Source organism: Portunus trituberculatus, chromosome 48, assembly GCF_017591435.1.
Source record: "Portunus trituberculatus isolate SZX2019 chromosome 48, ASM1759143v1, whole genome shotgun sequence".
NCBI classification, from domain to species: Eukaryota; Metazoa; Arthropoda; class Malacostraca; order Decapoda; family Portunidae; genus Portunus; species Portunus trituberculatus.
Genome location: NC_059302.1, coordinates 16,240,353 through 16,262,686, shown reverse-complemented (window position 1 = coordinate 16,262,686; position 22,334 = coordinate 16,240,353). Strand labels below are relative to the sequence as shown.

General features: G+C 38.2%; 1 protein-coding gene across 2 annotated transcripts in view; it reads right to left on the bottom strand.

Annotated features, from left to right (window-relative positions):
• Nucleotides 1-22,334, bottom strand: part of LOC123498659 (ankyrin repeat domain-containing protein 50-like) — a 256,664-nt gene that overhangs the window by 18,098 nt on the left and 216,232 nt on the right. For both annotated transcript variants that reach the window (XM_045245976.1, XM_045245975.1), the window contains exon 7: nucleotides 6,224-6,560. In XM_045245976.1, the coding sequence (XP_045101911.1) occupies nucleotides 6,224-6,560 (337 nt within the window). The remainder of the gene's footprint in view (nucleotides 1-6,223; nucleotides 6,561-22,334) is intronic.

Here is a 22,334-nt window from a genome sequence, read left to right as displayed (position 1 = left end):
ATTGATTAACGGAATAGATGAAGTGGATAATGAGAAACTGATCCAGAGAGAAGAATATGACTTTAGAAGCACAAGATCGCATAGTAAGAAACTAAGGCAGGGACGATGTCTGAGAGATGTTAAAAAATTTAGTTTCCCGCAAAGATGTGTTGAGACTTGGAACAGTTTGAGTGAGGAAGTGGTGTCAGCAAAGAGTGTACATAGTTTTAAAGAAAAATTGGATAAGTGTAGATATGGAGACGGGACCACACGAGCATAAAGCCCAGGCCCTGTAAAACTACAACTAGGTAAATACACACACACACACACACACACACATGGAGTGCCACAGGGGTCAGTATTGGCGCCAATACTTTTTCTCATTTATATAAATGACATGCCAGAAGGAGTGAAGAGCTACATAAATCTGTTTGCGGATGATGTGAAACTGTGCAGAGTTATAAAGCAAAAAGAGGATTGTGAAATACTGCAAGAAGACCTAAATAAAATCTGGGAATGGAGTAAAAAGTGGGAGATGGAATTCAATGTGGACAAAAGCTATGTCATGGAAATGGGAAAGAGTGAAAGACGACCAGTGGGAATCTATAAGATGGGAGATGGAGTAGAACTGGGGAAAGTAAAAAAGGAAAAGGATTTGGGATTGACGATGGAAGAAAATAATCAACCGGCAAGCCATATTGATAGAATTTTCAGAGAGACATACAATTAGCTAAGGAATGTTGGAATAGCATTTCACTACATGGACAAAGAAATGATGAAGAAACTGATAAGTACTATAATAAGACCGAGATTGGAATATGGAGGAGTAGTGTGGACCCCCATAAAAAGAAACACATAAGGAAGCTGGAGAGACTACAGAAAAGGGCTACAAAAAAGGTCCCAGAACTTGAAGGGATGACATAAGAGAAGAGACTAAAGGCTATGGATCTTCCAACATTGGAGCAGAGAAGGGAGAGAGGGGATCTCATACAAGTTTATAAATTGATAAATGGAATGGGCCAAGTGGACAATGAATATCTGATCCTGAGAGAAGAATATGTTAGTCGAAGCACAAGATCGCATAGTAAGAAGCTGAGGAATGGAAGATGTGTAAGAGATATTAAAAAGTATAGTTTCCCGCAAAGATAAATTGAGACATGGAACAGTTTGAATGAAGAAGTAGTGTCTGCAATGAGTGTGCATGCTTTTAAAGTAAGATTGGATAAGTGTAGATATGGAGACGGGGCCACACGAGCATAAAGCCCAGGCCCTGTAAAACTACAACTACGTAACTATATATATATATATATATATATATATATATATATATATATATATATATATATATATATATATATATATACAGTGGTACCTCTAGATACGAAAGCTTCTGTGTACGAAAATTTCATTTTATGAAATGATATGTGAAGATTTTTTTGCTTAATTTTACAAAAAAAATATTCAGCATATGAAAGATAAGAAACAAGACTCGAAATTCCTGCGTGCAGAAAATTTTAAAAATTTGCACCATAAACGCGCCATAAGATCCTGCTCTCTTATTGGTCAAAATCTTTCACATCATGGTCAGTACTCTGATTCTGCTCTCCTATTGGCTGAATCTTTCCCATCATGGGTCAGTCGCATGTTTTGTTGGTGTCCTGGCTGTATTTTGTTACGGCATTCACTATTATTCAGTTTTTGTGTTGCTTTATTCAACCCATAATTCTATAGCCATGGGTCCCAAGAATGTTCCTGATGTTCAAGAAAAGAAGAAGAGGATGCTTTCTATGGATATGAAGCTGGAGATAATCAAGAAGTATGAATGTGGCATGCGGCTGAGTGTCATTGCGAAGGAGTATGGCTGAAATCCGTCTACGATAGGCACCATCCTGAAACAGAAGGAAGCCATCAAAGCAGCAACACCTTCTAAGGGTGTGACTGTCCTTTCAAGTAAGAGGAGCCAGTTCCATGATGCAATGGAGAGACTTCTCTGGATTAAGGAAAAGGAAATCGCTGGAGACACGATCACTGAGACTGTAGTCTGCCACAAGGCCAGCACCATTTTCGATAATCTCGTGCATGGTCGGGCAGAAGACATCACAGCAGGCACCCCTAGAGTTCAAGGCTTCACGGGGGTGGTTTGAGAAATTCTAGAGACAGACTGGCATTCATTCAGTGGTGTGGCATGGGGACGCTGCCAGCTCCAACACAAAAGCGGCAGAAGTCTTTGTTAAGGAATTTGACAAGTTGACTCTCCAGGAAGGCTACATTCCCTAGCAAGTTTTTAACTGTGATGCAACGGGGCTCTTTTTGAAAAAAATGTCTCATCGGACCTTTATCATGGCGGAACAGAAGCTGCCTGGGCATAAGCCTATGAAAGACAGGCTTACCCTTGCTATCTGTGGCAATGCCAGTGGTGATTGTAAGGTTAAGCCCCTACTGGTGTATCATTGGGGGAATCCTCGAGCCTTCTAGTCCCACAAAGTGCTAAAGGAGAAGCTTCCGGTGATGTGGAGGGCTAATGCGAAAGCCTGGGTAACGAGGCAGTTTTTTGTAGAGTGGATAAACCTCACTTTTGGTCCAACTGTGAAAAAATATCTGCAAAAAAAAATACTACCTCCCTCTGAAATGTCTGCTGGTGTTAGACAATGCCCCTGCTCACCCTCCTGGCCTCGAGGATGATATTCTCCCAGAATATTTCTTTATTTATCAAGGTTCTCTTCCTTCCATCTAACACCACCCCTCTCCTCTAGTCCATGGACCAGCAAGTGATTTCTAATTTCAAGAAGCTGTATATGGAACACCTCTTCAGGAGATGTTTTGAAATTACTGACGCCACCAACCTCACCCTCTGTGAATTTTGGAAGGAACATTTCGATATTGTGATATGCCTCAGGCTCATCGATCAAGCTTGGCAGGAGGTTTTGAGGCGCACCTTGAACTCTTCGTAGAAGAAGCTGTGGCCTGATGCCGTTTCCACACGAGACTTTGAGGGATTTGAAGAAGGCGAAGCCATTGACACTCCTGAAGCTGTTCCTCAACCTGAGGTTGAGGAAATTGTTTCACTCAGGTCAATTGAGCTGGTCGTCCATGAAGAGGACACTAATGAGCTTCTCGAGGAACACAAACAGGAGCTTACGACGGACGACCTAAGGAGTTGGAGGCCATGAAAGTGAACATCCTTCAGAAACAGTTCTTTTCCGGTGAGGAGGATAGATATAACATCGACAACAGTAGAAATTAAGGAAATGCTATCTTCGTGTCATAAAGTGGCAGAATTCATAGAAAAGAAACACACTGAAAAGGTTCACACAGGTCGTCGTCTTGCACACTTTAATGACATTTACCTGAGTCATTTCAGGAACATATTGAAATGTAGGCAGAAACAAAGTTCCTTGGATCATTATTTTTCAAAGAGGCCATTAGTGAAGGTTAAAGTGATCTGAAAGAAAAGAAAAGGGAAGAAGAATCTGATGAAAATTAGAAACTGGAAAAAGAAAAGTTAATGTAAGTTTTGTGTTAATTGATAAAATTTAGAAACTGAAAAAAACAAAAAAATAATTTCAAGTGTTTCATAAAGTTAAGTGATCATGTTTCATGCCATTTTCTAAATTTTCTGCCATTTGCCCCCCTCCTCTGCCGCCACTTTCGCTTTCACATTTTCGTATTATTATTTTTTATTTATTATTGCATTATGTTCTATTATCTACTTCATTTACAGGTATTAACGGTTAAGTTAGGTATACTGAATGATTCAAATGTATTTGGCTCTTATTACATTTTGGTTTTACCCTTATAAAATCTAATATGATGTTTTCGTAGGGCTTGGAACAAATTAGGCGATTTACGTGTAAAACGCGACTCATTATACGAAAAAATCAAGATACGAAAGCCACTCTGGAACAAATTAATTACGTATCTAGAAGTACCACTCTGTGTATATATATATATATATATATATATATATATATATATATATATATATATATATATATATATACATATATACACTTAACCCTCAGCTATCGCGCCCAATTGGGGCCGAAATAGCAGCGCTATAGCTGAAAACACTATAGCCGAATTGAACAACTAATGGTGAAAATTGTTATTGGTACCGCAACCACAAATTTTACTCCTAAAATTCCTCAATTTTACTTCTTTTTAAATTACTGTATAATCCATTGGTACCAATTAAAACATGTCAAGGTTATAACATAAAAAAAAAATTACATCAGCTCATTGTATTTACTAGAGATGTACCGATGCATCGGTATCGGTATCGGAAACGGCGGTATCGGCCCATTATTTGGGTATCGGTATCGGCTTATTTTATGCCGATACTTACGATACCTAAAAGGAATTTACTACTTAGTGATATATTCGATATAAGATATAGATTACTGAGTAATTTACCTTTGCAAATGGCTTCATAAAGCTTCTAGAATTGCTCCTATTTCACAAACGTTCTCAGAAGGACTTACAGCATCCCCCAAAACAAAGCCTCCCATCTGATAACGATCGCCGTCCACCAACTCATCCTGGTGTCCAGTGCAGTAATCACTATAAGTAGTAGTATTGGTATCAGTGGTATTGGTATCGATAGTAGTATCGGTATCTGCCCAATTAGGTGGTATCGGTATTGGTATCGGAATCGGCCAAAATTCTGGTATCGGTTTTGGCCAATGAGCCAGATACCTCATGACGCCATGGCTGGGCGCGCGATAGCAGGCATCTGAGGTCGCGATAATGAAATTTTAGCAGCTTTTCATGGGTGTGTGATAGCAATAAAACGCAATAGCTGAAGTCGCGATAGCGAGGTTGACTGTATATATATATATATATATATATATATATATATATATATATATATATATATATATATATATATATATATATATATATATATATATATATATATATATATATATATATATATATATATATATATATATATATATATATATATATATATATATATATATATATATATATATATATATATATATATATATATATATATATATATATATATACAGTAATACTCCGCTTAACGAACAGGATAGGGGGTGTCAAAGCTGTTTGTAAAGCAAAAATTCGTTAAGCGGACGTAATTTTCCCATAGGAAATAATGGAAATAGGGGGGGATGCATTCTAGGCTGGTCCCCAACATACCACCGGATTACCACTACTTTTATGATGACTAGGTCTGGATCTGACTTTTTTTTACCTTTCCACTGTTTCTTGAGCTAAACAAATACAGAAATAGTAAGGAAATAGTGTACAGACCCTTAATTTTTGTTTTGTCTTATCACACAAAAAGTGACACTTTTCATGTCTTGCAGTTAATATAACTCTAGGGTCAGCCATGCAGCCCATGCATGTCAGTAGTGTCAGACAGCAGGACATGTTTGTGCATGCATGTTGTCACAATGCACAGATTCTATATATTCTATTTTTGTGGGTTAGTTTTTTTTAAGGACAGTCAACTACAAATCTTGATTTAACTGCAAAATCTGAACATGAATTTGTATAAACTGGAAAGGTGCAAGTAGTCTAGCATTTGTCTTTGTGTGAGGATGTCATCCTGTCATTTTGTCCTTAGTACTGAAGGTCATCCCAATCCCTGAAAATTTTTAAATGTGAAGATAAATAATCTTATAAGCTGGGGATGTATGGTACTTCTGATAAATCAACCACCATCTTATTTATTTACTCATTTATTTTCACTGTAGGAAGGGCACCAGCCAAAGTCAACAAAAATAGCAAAAAAAATTTAAATGGAAAGGTTTTATATGCTGAGGTGTATGGTATCTGATAAATCAGCTTCTATTTAATTTATCAATATATTTTTTTGTGTAGGAGGGAGACTGACCAAAGATAACAAAAATAAATTGTTATAGAAAAGGTCCACTTAATTCCCAGTTTCAAAAGAGTCAAAAGCACTAATGATAATCAGAGAACAAGTGCTTGAAATGTCCCTCGTGAAAGAGTTCACGTCATAGAAAGGTGGAAACACAGAAACAGGCAGAGTTCCAGAGTTTTAACAAAGGGATGAATGATTGAGATTACTGGCTAGCTCTTGCATTAAAGAAGTAGACAGAATAGGGGATGAGAGAAAGAAGAAAGTCTTATACACCAAGGCCACAGGAGGAAGGGAGGCTTTGGTGCTAGACAAAGGTAGAATCAAACTTCCTTAGGCTTTAGTTCTCCAGATCAATAACTCTAACATCAAAAACATAAATACCTTTTTGATCTTTTGCAAGAGGATTTGCACCACAAGAGAGCAATTCCTCAATCATCCTGACATGGCCTTGTCGGGCAGCAACCATAAGGGGCGTCCAGCTGGTGGTGAATTCCTCAAAGAAGCCAGACTCCTTTTGGTGGTCACCATCCACATTAAGTCCAGCATCCAGTAGTGGCTGAATCAGGTGGGTGTGGCCATCATATGCTGCCAGAGTCAATAAGCACCAAGTCACATTTCCTTGGTGGGCTGTCTTCACTAATATTTTTAGATCTCCACCCTGGTCATGGATTTTCTGGATTGTATTCAAATCCCCACTGCTCATGGCCTGAAGTAGTTCCTGAAAAGTGTCATTCTAAGATGATGCCCTAATACTTGACTTCACACTGCATGTAATGATAAATCAGCAATTTTGTGTTTGATTTTATATATCATAACCTTACTTAATCCTTAGAAGGAAACACCTAATTTCACTCACACTAATTGTATCCTGACTCCATTTGGACCCACCGCAAAAATGTTGAAAAAAAATATATGATACTCTTTATTGAGTTACAATTGATCAGATTTGAAAAAGAAAGCATCATGGAGAATGATGAAAGTAAAAAACATACAAATTTATGTTCATATTTAATTTTCATGATTTATTTTTAAAAGATATTGAAGAAAATAGTGACTTTGCCATATGCGTATATGTAAATAAAAATCCTTTGGTAAGAAAAGTGAGAAAATTGAATATTTCCAAACTAAAATGGTTGCTCTTTCTAAGAAATGGTGTATGATTCTTAATTTGCCTCCCAATTGTGGTGCTCTGACCAAATGAAAATGAAAAATTTTTGTTTCTGATTTTGATGAATAAATAGGTAAATAAACAAATAAACAGAATCTGCATACCCACAACATGGTTTATGATGATAACTTTTGCTAGATCATATTACTAAAATCATTATTCCAAAATTATTAATAAATTGTATGCTCTCCATCCCAACTATGGTGCTCTGAACAAAAGACAGAAGATTCCTGAAAATGTGATTTTCTATAAATAACCAAGTCAGGTGTGACTGGCTAATAGGCTTCAGTGAATGCTATTTCACCAGTGAGATCTATAGTTTCCTCAGCCAACAGCTGTTGTATTCTCTCATCAGACAATCCAGAGGGATGCAACATGTCAAATTTACCTATCAAAGAAACCAGAAGAAAAAAATAATAAACTTATTATACACAAGTAAAACAAGAGAATAGCTGTACCAGGACTCTTATCAAATCCCAGAGAACATATTTGGCATGAGTTACTAAGGCCCTGTATATCACACATATAGGTCTATAAACAATGTTTTCCACCCTATGTATGTTCGTAAGTCAATATTTCCCAAATGGACTTTGTGGGTCCACCTGGCATCACAGCCTTTACTTGGGAAGAAAAGAGCATTGCCAGGGAGGAGCCCATCCATCCTCCTCTAGATCTGATGACCAACAGGCACTCAATTCAGACCCATAGACCTTGGAGCCAGGTGTGCGTGAAAAATGGCACACTTTTTCAAAACCACTAACTAGTGACTCCATATGGAGTCACATTCCCATTTAAGGGTTAATATCAATATCCTACTACAGTATCTCTAGTTTTCTGCTTGCCCTCTTCCATAGGCATAGTACAAAACTCAGGGATAGCAAAACTCAAGATATTGTAAACACTGAATAACATTTATTCTGGCTACATGGTCTAAGAATGTCATTCTCCTACAGTTGTTTGCTGGTCACCAAGCCAGCCGTTCTACAATGGAAAGAGCTTAGAGCTGACCACTACACTACAGAACATATATCTTTGTATTTACTTAATTGTATATAGCACGGTTTAACCAGGGCTTAAAGTAACCTGTCTCCATATCTAATTTTATCCAATTTTTCCTTAAATTTGTGCACACTTTCTGTTGATACAATCTCATCATTCAGGCTGCTCCAGATGTCCACCATCCTATGTGAAAACTAACCTTTTAATGTTTCTTAAACACTGACTTTTCCTTATCTTCTTAATATCCTCTTGTCTGTCTATCTTCATCTTCAATCAGTGATACCAGGACTTCTCTACCTATCTTCTCCATACTATTCACTAACTTGTACATTGTAATAATATCTCTCTCCTATCTATCCTTCAAAGTTGGTAGCTCCATTTTCTTTAGTGTATCTTCAGAGGGAAGGTCTTTTATTTGCAGCACAATCTTTGTGGCTATCCTTTTCATTCTTTCTAGTTTCCTGATGTCTTTTTGCATGTGCGGTGACCACATCACTGCTGATTATTCAAGTCTGGGTCTCATCATCATGATTATAATCTATTTCATCATACTCTTGTCCATGTAGTTAAATGCCATCCTGATATTTGTTAGAGTCTTATATGTTGAAGCAAATAACCAATTTATGTGCATTTCTGAGGTCAGGGTGTCTTGTATATCAATCCCAAGTCTTTCTCATCCTTCTTTTTCACTACAACTTCTCCCATTTTGTACTCCCAAGTACGCTTTCTATTACTTTTACCCATTTCCATCACATGACATTTTTAGGCATTAAATTCTAAGTTCCACTTCTGGCTCATAACATAACATAACATAAATAATAGGATAACAAAGGGCCACCAGGGCCCATCTAGGTTATCCTGTATCAGTCGCACAGCGACTTCGTCATCAGTACTTAAAGATACACTTACAAGTACACAATACATTATATACTAATTCTAAATATTTGGCCCATTAACAGGGCTAAGTCTTGCAGTGAATTCCTCTACAATCTGTGATCCCCATACATGGGGATCATGTCTTGTTTAACTATAGTAAATTTCTTATAAAAACTATCATGCAGCACTATACATAATTATAAATCTAATAAATTTAAGTGCTTATCTAATCTGTTTTTAAACATTGTCAAACTAGTGCTATTTACAACCGTCTCTGCCAATGCATTCCAGAAGTCTACCACCCTATGACTAAAGAAATATTTTCTTATATCTAACCTGCAGCCTTGCTTTCTAATCTTCCTGCCATGATTTCTAGTCCTACTTCCCTCCTCTAAGGTAAAGAAAGATCTCACATCTATGTAGTTTGTATCTGAGAACATTTTAAATAACTCTATCATATCCCCTCTTATACATCTCCTCTCAAATGAAAACATGTTTAATGCCTTTAATCTATCTCTATATTCCAGGCACTTCAAAGCTGGTATCATCCTAGTTGCTCTTCTCTGAACTGCTTCTAACATGTTGATATCCTGCCTATAGTGGGGTGACCAGGCCTGTATGCAATACTCTAAATGGGGCCTAACATAGGATTTATATAAGCTACGCACCACTTCCTTACTTTTATAACTAACATTTCTATTTATAAAACCCAGGATCCTATTTGCCCTATTTCTTGCTTCTAAACATTGCTTTGAAAATTTCATAGTCCTGTCTATCACTACTCCTAAATCCTTTCCTTCCTCTACTGCCTCTAGCCAACATCCCTCCATCTCATAGTTAAAGTTTGTGTTGTCTTTACCTAAATGCATAACCTGACACTTTTAGAATTAAACTCCATCTGCCACCTGTCTGCCCATGCTATCAGCCTGTCCAGGTCTCGTTGTATTCTGTAATTGTCCTTTTCACCCTGTACTGCACATGCTATCTTAGTATCATCTGCAAACTTTGATACTTTGCTACTAATTCCTATATCTAAATCGTTAATGTACACCAAGAAAAGAAGAGGTCCTAGCACTGATCCTTGGGGTACCCCACTAACCACTTCCTTCCACTCAGACATTGCCCCATTTAATACTACTCTCTGTTTCCTATCAGAAAGCCATTCACTAATCCAATCAACTAACCTACCCCCTATCCCATGTAGTCTCAATTTGTACACTAGCCTCCTATGCGGTACCTTATCAAACGCCTTGCTAAAATCTAGATATATAACATCTATGCTATTTCCATCATCTAACTCCTTGGTAATATATTCTAAGATATCAAGCAAATTTGTAAGACAGGACCTCCCTGATCTAAAGCCATGTTGGGTATCTCTAATTAATCTATTCTCATTTAAATGCTCCCAAATACTAGCCTTAATGATTTTCTCTAGTATCTTACATACTATACTAGTTAAACTGATCGGTCTATAATTATTCGCATCATCCTTCCTACCTTTTTTAAATATTGGAGTAACATTAGCTAACTTCCAGTCCTGTGGTATCTCAGCAAACCTAAGTGATCTTTCAAAGATTAACTTAAGTGCTTCAGAAATACTGTCTACACCCTCCCTAAGTACTCTGGCATGTAGCTCATCAGGACCACTAGCTTTCCTATCGTCTAGTTCAAGAATAAATTTCCTAATAATTCCCGGTTTTATATCAATATTTTCTAAAGCTCTTAAACTACTCATCGCACTGTTTGTAACAGGATTTCCTATTCTTTCCCTAGTAAATACTGAAGAAAATTGTTCATTCAATAATTCTACTATGTCTTCATTTTGATCCACTACTACACCATCTTTTCTGAGTGGTCCAATCCTATCCTTATTTCTTTTATCACTGACCTTGTAATAACTATATAATTTTTGGGATCTTTACTCCCAGCTCTAGCTAGTTTTATCTCTGCCTGCCTTTTACTTTTTTTATAACCTTACTCAAATCATCTCTGACCTGTCTGTACCTAATCAAATCTACATCTTCCCACTTTTCTGCAACTCTCTGTATGCCCTCTTCTCTCTGATCTGGCTACCTATCTCATGAGTCCACCATAATGGCTTCCTGTTTCTCTGCCTTATATCTTTGTAAGGGATACACTGCATCACTATACCCTTTACTACAACCTTAAAAATATCCCACATCTCCTGTGCAGTTTTATTTCCAAAACTATCTTCCCAGTTTACCTCTCCTAATAACTGACGTAACCTACCATAATTGCCTTTCTGATAGTTTGGGACTCTAGTCTTATTCACTATATTATCCCTACTGGAATTAATGATAAATCTAATTATATGATGGTCACTGTTTGCTAAAGTCTCTCCTACCTCAACTTCCTTTAAACAATGCTCAATATTTGTTAGTACTATGTCTATGGCTCCATTCCCAGATCTTATTGATATCTTTCTGCAATTCCATACAATCCTCATTGTTACTTATTATTTCTCAAGAGTTTCAAATCATCAGCAAACACATTTATGTAGTTACTCAGGTTCTCCTATATATCACTAAAACAAATTTATTATAGGTGTTATAGGTATTATAGGTGCTAGCACTGACCCTTGTGGTACGCCATTAGTTACTGTGTTCCAACTTGATGGGGTGTCTCTTATCACTGTCCCCATTTCTCTTCCTGTTAAGTAGTCCCTCATCCAGCTTAAGATACTTCCCTGTATTGATCCATTATATGCTCTATTTTCCATTGGAGCCTTCTATGTGGTACTCTGTCAAAAGCCTTTTAATATCTGAATACATTGTGTCCACTTATCTATCTCTCCCTTGTACCTCACCTGTTACCTATGTATAGAAACTAATAGATTTGTTATACATGATTTTCCTTTTCTAAATCCAAATTGGGATTTATTTATCATTTCATTTTTCTCCAAATGAACCAGTCATTTTTCTTTAATTACAATTTCAAAGATTTTCCCACAACACTAGTCAGTGACAGGTCTATAGTTCAAGGGTTCAGTTCTCTCCCCTCCTTTATATATTGAGACTATATTTGCTCTTTTCCATTCCCTTCGTACTATTGAACCTTGATAACTCAGACCCTAACAAATCGGATTTTGTGATAAGTCAGACTCTGACCGACCCAGGGATTAAAGTCGTAGTTAAACTGCCCACCGTTTTTTTTTTTTTTTTTTTTTTTTTTCACTTTCCTATATCTCATTTTCTATTATCAAAAACCTATATTCCAAGAAAAAATGCATTTTAGTTGTAGTTTAAAATGATACCAATCGAAAGTTGATCAGAGTTTATACTGATTTTGTGAGAATTTCTGAAGTTTAAAAAACATTTTTCGAGATATTCACTCATAAAGATTTTTCATAATTTTGTCCTTGTTTTGCTATTTGTATTCATCTGATTGACATGAATTTTCACATTATTGTTTATGCAATGATGACTTCCTGGAGCATGATAGGATGGTAATGCATCAGATTCTGGCTTCTCTAGAAAATATTATTCATTCATACGAGAGGGTTTGGAAGGAGCCATCAGTAGTGTCATAGCAATTTGCTGTTTTATGACTGAACCGGACACTCTCTGAATTGTTATTAGTGTGTTGAAGTGAGATAAAGATACTATGATGTAATTATTACGATCTTGTCCAGCTTTATACCTTTATCTCAAAATAATCTTTTGTAATGGTGTTATTGTGAGATTTATATGATGTATAGTTGTGATGATGAAGGAAGTAAAAATTAAAAATATTTGAAAATATCCTCCAATCTTATGATATAAAGAGGGGATAATGAAGGTGGCAGGAGGCACAGAGTGAGACAAGGGTGTGGAGGGTCTCCAGGAGGGAGATAACATGCGTGACGGAGGGGAGGCATGGTTCAAGGTCAAGCCAAAGACTATATAAATAAACAAGACTGGAAAGCGTCAAATTATCGTGTAGCCTAGGCAAACTGGTAACTCTTCTTGTTTGCGGTTCACTCACACGATGGCGCTGCTGTTGCAGCTTAAGATCAAGATCAGCACCGTTGATCCGTCTGCATGTTTACATGTGTCAACACTCAAACAAGAGGGCCCACAGCAGTGACAGGTTACACGCCACATGTTCTCAAGAAATCGCAGGACAAAGGGCACCCACCCACACTTGGTCTTCTATCGCTTTCCTAAAGATCATGACAGGTAAGTACTGGTGTTTAACATGTGGATCGTAGTATACTTGATTTGGTTGAGACCTGTACAAATCAGTATAAACCTGCGTTATATTTGTTTGCTTATGCTTGCCTGCTTCTCCTATATTTGTAACATAGCTTCCATTCTAAAATCTAGGCCTGTTGTTTTGGTAATTGTTTATGTTTATAATTTCCAATGAACTTATTAAACTTGCTTAGATATGTGTTTTTCCTTTCATGAGAATTCCAGATTTCTGGATAACACTTAAAAAAAAAATAATTGCTCTCAAAATTGGCAAATATATGACTTACAAAAACATTGTGTTTGTATTTACCATTAATATACAGAAGTAATCCATGTGTAGAGCACCAAACAGGTACAGTACGTACACATATTACTTTCTTACTGTGCAGTACCCAACGCCAACAAAAAACACCAATCACAACAGTTACAAAACACAGGAATATTACATATTTTCAGCATACTGTTTTATCTCTTTTCTGTACATAAATTATGTATATCAAACACTGTTCTGTACTTCCATATAAATGAAAGAAAATAAAGAATTCAACTGCAAAAAACATATTCTGTGAAACTTTAATTATCTTTTTCCTGATTTTAATTGTTAATATTTTTTTGGGGGGGCTTAAAAATATGAATTTCTGGCCTTTTGAGAGTATTAAGAGCCGAATTAATGGAGTTTGTATATATATATATATATATATATATATATATATATATATATATATATATATATATATATATATAATCTGTAATTTGGCTTATTTGAACCAATTTGAAAATATTCAACTAAGTAGGTGACATGTAATTTACCAAAGTACATTATAAATAGAGAAAGTACACACACACACACACACACACACACAGATGAATTGGTGGAGAAGTCATGGAGGCTAGCCCAGCAGGAAACAACAAGGAAGATTTGGTTGAGAAGAGATCTCGGTGAAAAGGAAAGAGAAATGTTAAATGAGTTGAGAAAGGAGGCTTTGAAAAAATGAAGAGAGGACAGAAGAAGAGAAGAAAGAGTTTTCTGGAGAATCTTGGATATGAGACTGAGGAAGTGGTTCATAACCCAGAAAAGTACAGCAAGAAAGGACTAAAGAAACTTACATATGAGCGAAATGTAATGTATTCCAACATAAATGGAGTGATATCGGGATTTTAGAACTCAACGATTACTTGAGGGACAAGAACCCAGATATTGTGGGTCTTACTGAAACAAAACTGAGAGAGGAGAAGACCTGATGAAGGTTGGAGAAGGAAATATAACGTTTGGAAAAGAAATAGAGTAGGTAAGATGGGAGGAGGAGTGATGTTGCTGGTTAAAAAGATATAAAGGTGGATCAAGTGAAAAAGGTATGGGAAAGGCAGAAGTGCTAAAGATCAGAGCAGAAACTAATGAAGGAAAAAGAGGCACTACATAGTGGTGTACGTACCACCTAAGACAAATGCATGGTCAGTACAGGAATATGAAGAAATGATAAGTGATACAGGAACATGTCTGGAAGAAATGTTGGGTGGCTGTGAACGAACTATAATGATGGGAGATTTTAATTGTAAAGAGGTGTGTTGGGAGGACTGGTCAATGGAAGGATCAGAGACAACATGGGGAAATACACTATTGACACTGGCAATGGAAAATGTGTTAACTCAGTGGGTCAAAGAAGATACTAGGTTTGGAGGAGAGGGAGCATCGTCAAGACTGGACTTGGTCTTTAGTACAGAGCCAATGGTCATTGAGGAGATGAGGGTGGAGTGCCCTTTAGCAAAGAGTGATCATGCAGTTTTGGAGTTCAAGGTGATAGACGAAGAGAAATCTAGAAGAAATGAAGAATATAAAGTGGGAAGATGGAATTATGCCAAGACAGATTTTGGAAACCTAAAGAAATTCTTTCAAGAGACAAATTGGATGAAATTCAAGAGTGCTAAGGAGCAAATGAAAAGTGGAAGGAATTTATAAAATATACAAAGAAGGTGAGAAAAATTTGTACCAATAAGACAACATAGAGAAGTTGGAAAGCAGGACTGGTTTAACGATAGATGTGAAAAGGCTAGAACAAGAAAAGAGGATGCATGGAAGAGGTGGAGAAGGAAAAGACGGATTAAGCAGTGGAAAGTTACAAAAGAGCAAGAAATGAATATGTGTTGATTAGAAGAGAAGAAAGAAAGAAACAAGAAAAGGATATAATTGATAAATGTAAAGACCAACCAAGGCTTTTTTACAGACATGTGAACAACAACATCAAAAATAGAGAAAGTATTGAAAGTTTAGAAGTAAATGGAGTATACAGTGAAGATCCCAGGGAAATGGCAGAGGCTATGAATGGATGCTTTCGGAAGGTATTCACAAAGGAGACTGCTTTTGACAAACCACTGGTAATGGAACAGAAAGGGATTATGAAGGAGTTTCAAGTAACGGTGGAGGAGATCAAGAACATGATGGGGAGTTTAGAAGTGAGAAAAGCTGTGGGACCTGATGGGGTATCAGGATGGATTTTAAGAGAATGCAGGGAGCAATTGGCAGAAAAAGTTTGTGAAGTAATTGATGCCTCATTAAGGGAAGGCGTAGTGCCCCAAGACTGGAAAAGAGCTAACATTGTCCCAATCTATAAATCAGGTAACAAGAGAGACCCATTGAACTATAGACCAGTGTCACTTACAAGTGTGGTAGCTAAGATGTGTGAGAGGGTGGTGAAGACTAGATGGACAGACTTCTTGGAGAAAAATGACATACTTTGTGAGTGTCAATTTGGTTTTAGGAAAGGGCGTTCATGCACGACAAACCTGATATGTTACTATTCGAGGGTGATAGATGTAATACAGGAAAGAGATGGTTGGGCTGATGGAATATATCTGGATTTAAAAAAGGCCTTTGATAAGGTACCACACCAGAGACTGATCTGGAAACTTGAAATGGTAGGAGGAGTGCATGGCAGTTTACTAAAATGGATGGAAGACTTTTGGTAGGAAGAGAAATGAGAACAATAATTAAGGACAGACCATCAGAATGGGGATTGGTGGAGAGTGGAGTTCCACAGGGATCAGTGTTGGCACCAGTAATGTTCGCAGTCTACATAAATGACATGGTGGATGGGGTGTCCAGTTATGTGAGCCTATTTGCAGACGATGCAAAATTGTTACGAAAAGTGAGATGTGACAAAGATTGCGAACTACTCCAGGAAGACTTGGACAGAATATGGAAATGGAGCTGTACATGGCAAATGGAGTTCAACACGACAAAATGCAAGAAAATAGAGTTTGGCAAGAGTGAAAGAAGAATCAGGAGTATGTACAAGATAGGAAATGAAGACATAAAAACCAGTCATGAAGAAAAAGACCTTGGGGTGACAATTACCAATGACCTATCGCCAGAGAGACATATAAACAAAATAATTGGAGAAGTATTGAACTTATTGAGGAACATAAGAGTGGCGTTCGTATATCTAGATGAAGAAATGATGAAGAAAATAATTACTGCAATGATAAGACCGAGGCTTGAATATGCAACAATACAGTGGGCTCCGAACTTAAAGAAACACATAAGGAAACTAGAGAAAGTACAGAGGGCTGCAACGAAAATGGTGCCTGACTTAAGAGATTTGACTTATGAAGACAGACTGAAAAGAATGCAACTTCCAACCCTGGAAAACAGAAGAGAAAGGGGAGACCTGATAGCAATATACAGAGTGATGATTGGCATGGAAAAATGGATAGGGAAGATCTGTGTATGTGGAATGGAAGAATGTCGAGAGGGCATGGGAAAAACTAAAATGGCCACTTATAGGAGAGATGTGAAAAATATAGCTTCCTCATAGAAGGGTGGAAGCATGGAATAGTTTAGACGTGGAAGTGGTCAACGCAAGGAATATTCATGATTTTAAGAAAAAGCTGGACATTAATAGATATGGAGACGGGACAACACGAGCATAGCTCTTTTCCGTATGTTACAATTAGGTAAATACAATTAGGTAAATACACACACAGGAGATCAAGAACATGATGGGAGTTTAGAAGTGAGAAAAGCTGTGGGACCTGATGGGGTATCAGGATGGATTTTAAGAGAATGCAGGGAGCAATTGGCAGAAAAAGTTTGTGAAGTAATTGATGCCTCATTAAGGGAAGGCGTAGTGCCCCAAGACTGGAAAAGAGCTAACATTGTCCCAATCTATAAATCAGGTAACAAGAGAGACCCATTGAACTATAGACCAGTGTCACTTACAAGTGTGGTAGCTAAGATGTGTGAGAGGGTGGTGAAGACTAGATGGACAGACTTCTTGGAGAAAATGACATACTTTGTGAGTGTCAATTTGGTTTTAGGAAAGGGCGTTCATGCACGACAAACCTGATATGTTACTATTCGAGGGTGATAGATGTAATACAGGAAAGAGATGGTTGGGCTGATGGAATATATCTGGATTTAAAAAGGCCTTTGATAAGGTACCACACCAGAGACTGATCTGGAAACTTGAAATGGTAGGAGGAGTGCATGGCAGTTTACTAAAATGGATGGAAGACTTTTGGTAGGAAGAGAAATGAGAACAATAATTAAGGACAGACCATCAGAATGGGGATTGGTGGAGAGTGGAGTTCCACAGGGATCAGTGTTGGCACCAGTAATGTTCGTAGTCTACATAAATGACATGGTGGATGGGGTGTCCAGTTATGTGAGCCTATTTGCAGACGATGCAAAATTGTTACGAAAAGTGAGATGTGACAAAGATTGCGAACTACTCCAGGAAGACTTGGACAGAATATGGAAATGGAGCTGTACATGGCAAATGGAGTTCAACACGACAAAATGCAAGAAAATAGAGTTTGGCAAGAGTGAAAGAAGAATCAGGAGTATGTACAAGATAGGAAATGAAGACATAAAACCAGTCATGAAGAAAAGACCTTGGGGTGACAATTACCAATGACCTATCGCCAGAGAGACATATAAACAAAATAATTGGAGAAGTATTGAACTTATTGAGGAACATAAGAGTGGCGTTCAGATATCTAGATGAAGAAATGATGAAGAAAATAATTACTGCAATGATAAGACCGAGGCTTGAATATGCAACAATACAGTGGGCTCCGAACTTAAAGAAACACATAAGGAAACTAGAGAAAGTACAGAGGGCTGCAACGAAAATGGTGCCTGACTTAAGAGATTTGACTTATGAAGACAGACTGAAAAGAATGCAACTTCCAACCCTGGAAAACAGAAGAGAAAGGGGAGACCTGATAGCAATATACAGAGTGATGATTGGCATGGAAAAATGGATAGGGAAGATCTGTGTATGTGGAATGGAAGAATGTCGAGAGGGCATGGGAAAAACTAAAATGGCCACTTATAGGAGAGATGTGAAAAATATAGCTTCCTCATAGAAGGGTGGAAGCATGGAATAGTTTAGACGTGGAAGTGGTCAACGCAAGGAATATTCATGATTTTAAGAAAAGCTGGACATTAATAGATATGGAGACGGGACAACACGAGCATAGCTCTTTTCCCGTATGTTACAATTAGGTAAATACAATTAGGTAAATACACACACACACACACACACACACACACACACACACACACACACACAGTGGTTAGACGCTGGCTTCACAAGCCAGATGACCGGGTTCGATTCCCCGGCCGGGTGGAGATATTTGGGTGTGTCTCCTCACGTAGCCCTGTTCACCTAGCAGTGAGTAGGTACAGGATGTAAATCGAGGAGTTGTGACCTTGTTGTCCCGGTGTGTGGTGTGTGCCTGGTCTCAGGCCTATCGCAAGATCGGAAATAATGAGCTCTGAGCTCATTCCGTAGGGTAACGTCTGGCTGTCTCGTCAGAGACTGCAGCAGATCAAACAGTGAATTACACACACACACACAGAGAGGGGATCTGATACAAGTTTATAAATTGATTAACGGAATGGATGAAGTGGATAATGAGAAACTGATCCTGAGAGAAGAATATGACTTTAGAAGCACAAGATCGCATAGTAAGAAACTAAGGAAGGGACGATGTCTGAGAGATGTTAAAAATTTAGTTTCCAAAAGATGTGTTGAGACTTGGAACAGTTTGAGTGAGGAAGTGGTATCAGCAAAGAGTGTACATAGTTTTAAAGAAAAATTGGATAAGTGTAGATATGGAGACGGGACCACACGAGCATAAAGCCCAGGCCCTGTAAAACTACAACTAGGTAAATACAACTAGGTAAATACACACACACACACACAGAACAGTGGACATCTGGAATAGCTTAAGTGAAATAAGTGAAAGGGTGGTTACTGCAGCCCCCATACACATCTTTAAAGACAAGCTATATGCATAGCTATAGATATGGAGACAGGCTAATGTGCCATGCTGTACAGCACAACTATAGGTAAATAAACACACACACACACACACACACACACACACACACACACACACACACACACAAATACAACCAATAATGTACTCTAGTACAGTACATATTTACTTCATCCACCTGTGACCCCGTTCAAGCTCCCTTGTATCCAACTTGTGTGTGTGTGTGTGTGTGTGTGTGTGTGTGTGTGTGTGTGTGTGTGTGTGTGTGTGTGTGTGTGTGTGTGTAATTCACCATGGTTGCCCGCTGGTCATCCAGCCAGTCTTTCCCATTACAGAGTGAGCTCAGAGCTCATAGACCGATCTTCGGGTAGGACTAAAACCACATCACACACAACACACACTGGGAAAGCGAGGCCACAACTCCTCGAGTTACATCCCGTACCTATTTACTGCTAGGTGAACAGGGGGCTACACATTAAGAGGCTTGCCCATTTGCCTCGCCGCCGACTCGAACCCGCCCTCTCGAGTGAGTCGAGTGTGCAACCACTACACCACGCTGTGTGTGTGTGTGTGTGTGTGTGTGTGTGTGTGTGTGTGTGTGTGTGTGTGTGTGTGTGTGTGTGTGTGTGTGTATTTACCTAATTGTATTTACCTAATTGTAACATACGGAAAAGAGCTATGCTCGTGTTGTCCCGCTCCATATCTATTAATGTCCAGCTTTTTCTTAAAATCATGAATATTCCTTGCGTTGACCACTTCCACGTCTAAACTATTCCATGCTTCCACCCTTCTATGAGGGAAGCTATATTTTTTCACATCTCTCCTATAAGTGGCCATTTTTAGTTTTTTCCCATGCCCTCTCGACATTCTTTCATTCCACATACACAGATCTTCCCTATCCATTTTTCCATGCCAATCATCACTCTGTATATTGCTATCAGGTCTCCTTTCTCTTCTGTTTTCCAGGGTTGGAAGTTGCATTCTTTTCAGTCTGTCTTCATAAGTCAAATCTCTTAAGTCAGGCACCATTTTTGTTGCAGCCCTCTGTACTTTCTCTAGTTTCCTTATGTGTTTCTTTAAGTTCGCAGCCCACTGTATTGTTGCATATTCAAGCCTCGGTCTTATCATTGCAGTAATTATTTTCTTCATCATTTCTTCATCTAAATATACGAATGCCACTCTTATGTTCCTCAATAAGTTCAATACTTCTCCAATTATTTTGTTTATATGTCTCTGTGGCGATAGGTCATTGGTAATTGTCACCCCAAGGTCTTTTTCTTCATGACTGGTTTTTATGTCTTCATTTCCTATCTTGTACATACTCCTGATTCTTCTTTCACTCTTGCCAAACTCTATTTTCTTGCATTTTGTCGTGTTGAACTCCATTTGCCATGTACAGCTCCATGTGTGTGTGTGTGTGTGTGTGTGTTCACTGTTTGATCTGCTGCAGTCTCTGACGAGACAGCCAGCCGTTGCCCATTACGGTGCGATCTGAGAGCTCATTAAGAGTAATTTTTTTCACCTCGGTCGCCTGCTGGTCACCCAGCCAGTCTTCCCCATTACGGAGCGAGCTCAGAGCTCATAGACCGATCTTCGGTGTAGAACTGAGACCACAACACACTCCACACACCGGGAAAGCGAGGCCACAACCCCTCGAGTTACATCCCGTACCTATTTAATGCTAGGTGAGCAGGGGCCAAACATTAAGAGGCTTGCCCATTTGCCTCGCCATGTGTATTTACCTAATTGTATTTACCTAATTGTAACATACGGGAAAAGAGCTATGCTCGTGTTGTCCCGTCTCCATATCTATTAATGTCCAGCTTTTTCTTAAAATCATGAATATTCCTTGCGTTGACCACTTCCACGTCTAAACTATTCCATGCTTCCACCCTTCTATGAGGGAAGCTATATTTTTTCACATCTTTCCTATAAGTGGCCATTTTTAGTTTTTTCCCATGCCCTCTCGACATTCTTTCATTCCACATACACAGATCTTCCCTATCCATTTTTCCATGCCAATCATCACTCTGTATATTGCTATCAGGTCTCCCCTTTCTCTTCTGTTTTCCAGGGTCGGAAGTTGCATTCTTTTCAGTCTGTCTTCATAAGTCAAATCTCTTAAGTCAGGCACCATTTTTGTTGCAGCCCTCTGTACTTTCTCTAGTTTCCTTATGTGTTTCTTTAAGTTCGAGCCCACTGTATTGTTGCATATTCAAGCCTCGGTCTTATCATTGCAGTAATTATTTTCTTCATCATTTCTTCATCTAAATATACTGAACGCCACTCTTATGTTCCTCAATAAGTTCAATACTTCTCCAATTATTTTGTTTATATGTCTCTGTGGCGATAGGTCATTGGTAATTGTCACCCCAAGGTCTTTTTCTTCATGACTGGTTTTATGTCTTCATTTCCTATCTTGTACATACTCCTGATTCTTCTTTCACTCTTGCCAAACTCTATTTTCTTGCATTTTGTCGTGTTGAACTCCATTTGCCATGTACAGCTCCATTTCCATATTCTGTCCAAGTCTTCCTGGAGTAGTTCGCAATCTTTGTCACATCTCACTTTTCTTAACAATTTTGCATCGTCTGCAAATAGGCTCACATAACTGGACACCCCATCCACCATGTCATTTATGTAGACCGCGAACATTACTGATGCCAACACTGATCCCTGTGGAACTCCACTCTCCACCAAGCCCCATTCTGATGGTCTGTCCTTAATTATTGTTCTCATTTCTCTTCCTACTAAAAGTCTTCCATCCATTTTAGTAAACTGCCATGCACTCCTCCTACCATTTCAAGTTTCCAGATCAGTCTCCGGTGTGGTACCTTATCAAAGGCCTTTTTTAAATCCAGATATATTCCATCAGCCCAACCATCTCTTTCCTGTATTACATCTATCACCCTCGAATAGTAACATATCAGGTTTGTCGTGCATGAACGCCCTTTTCTAAAACCAAATTGAC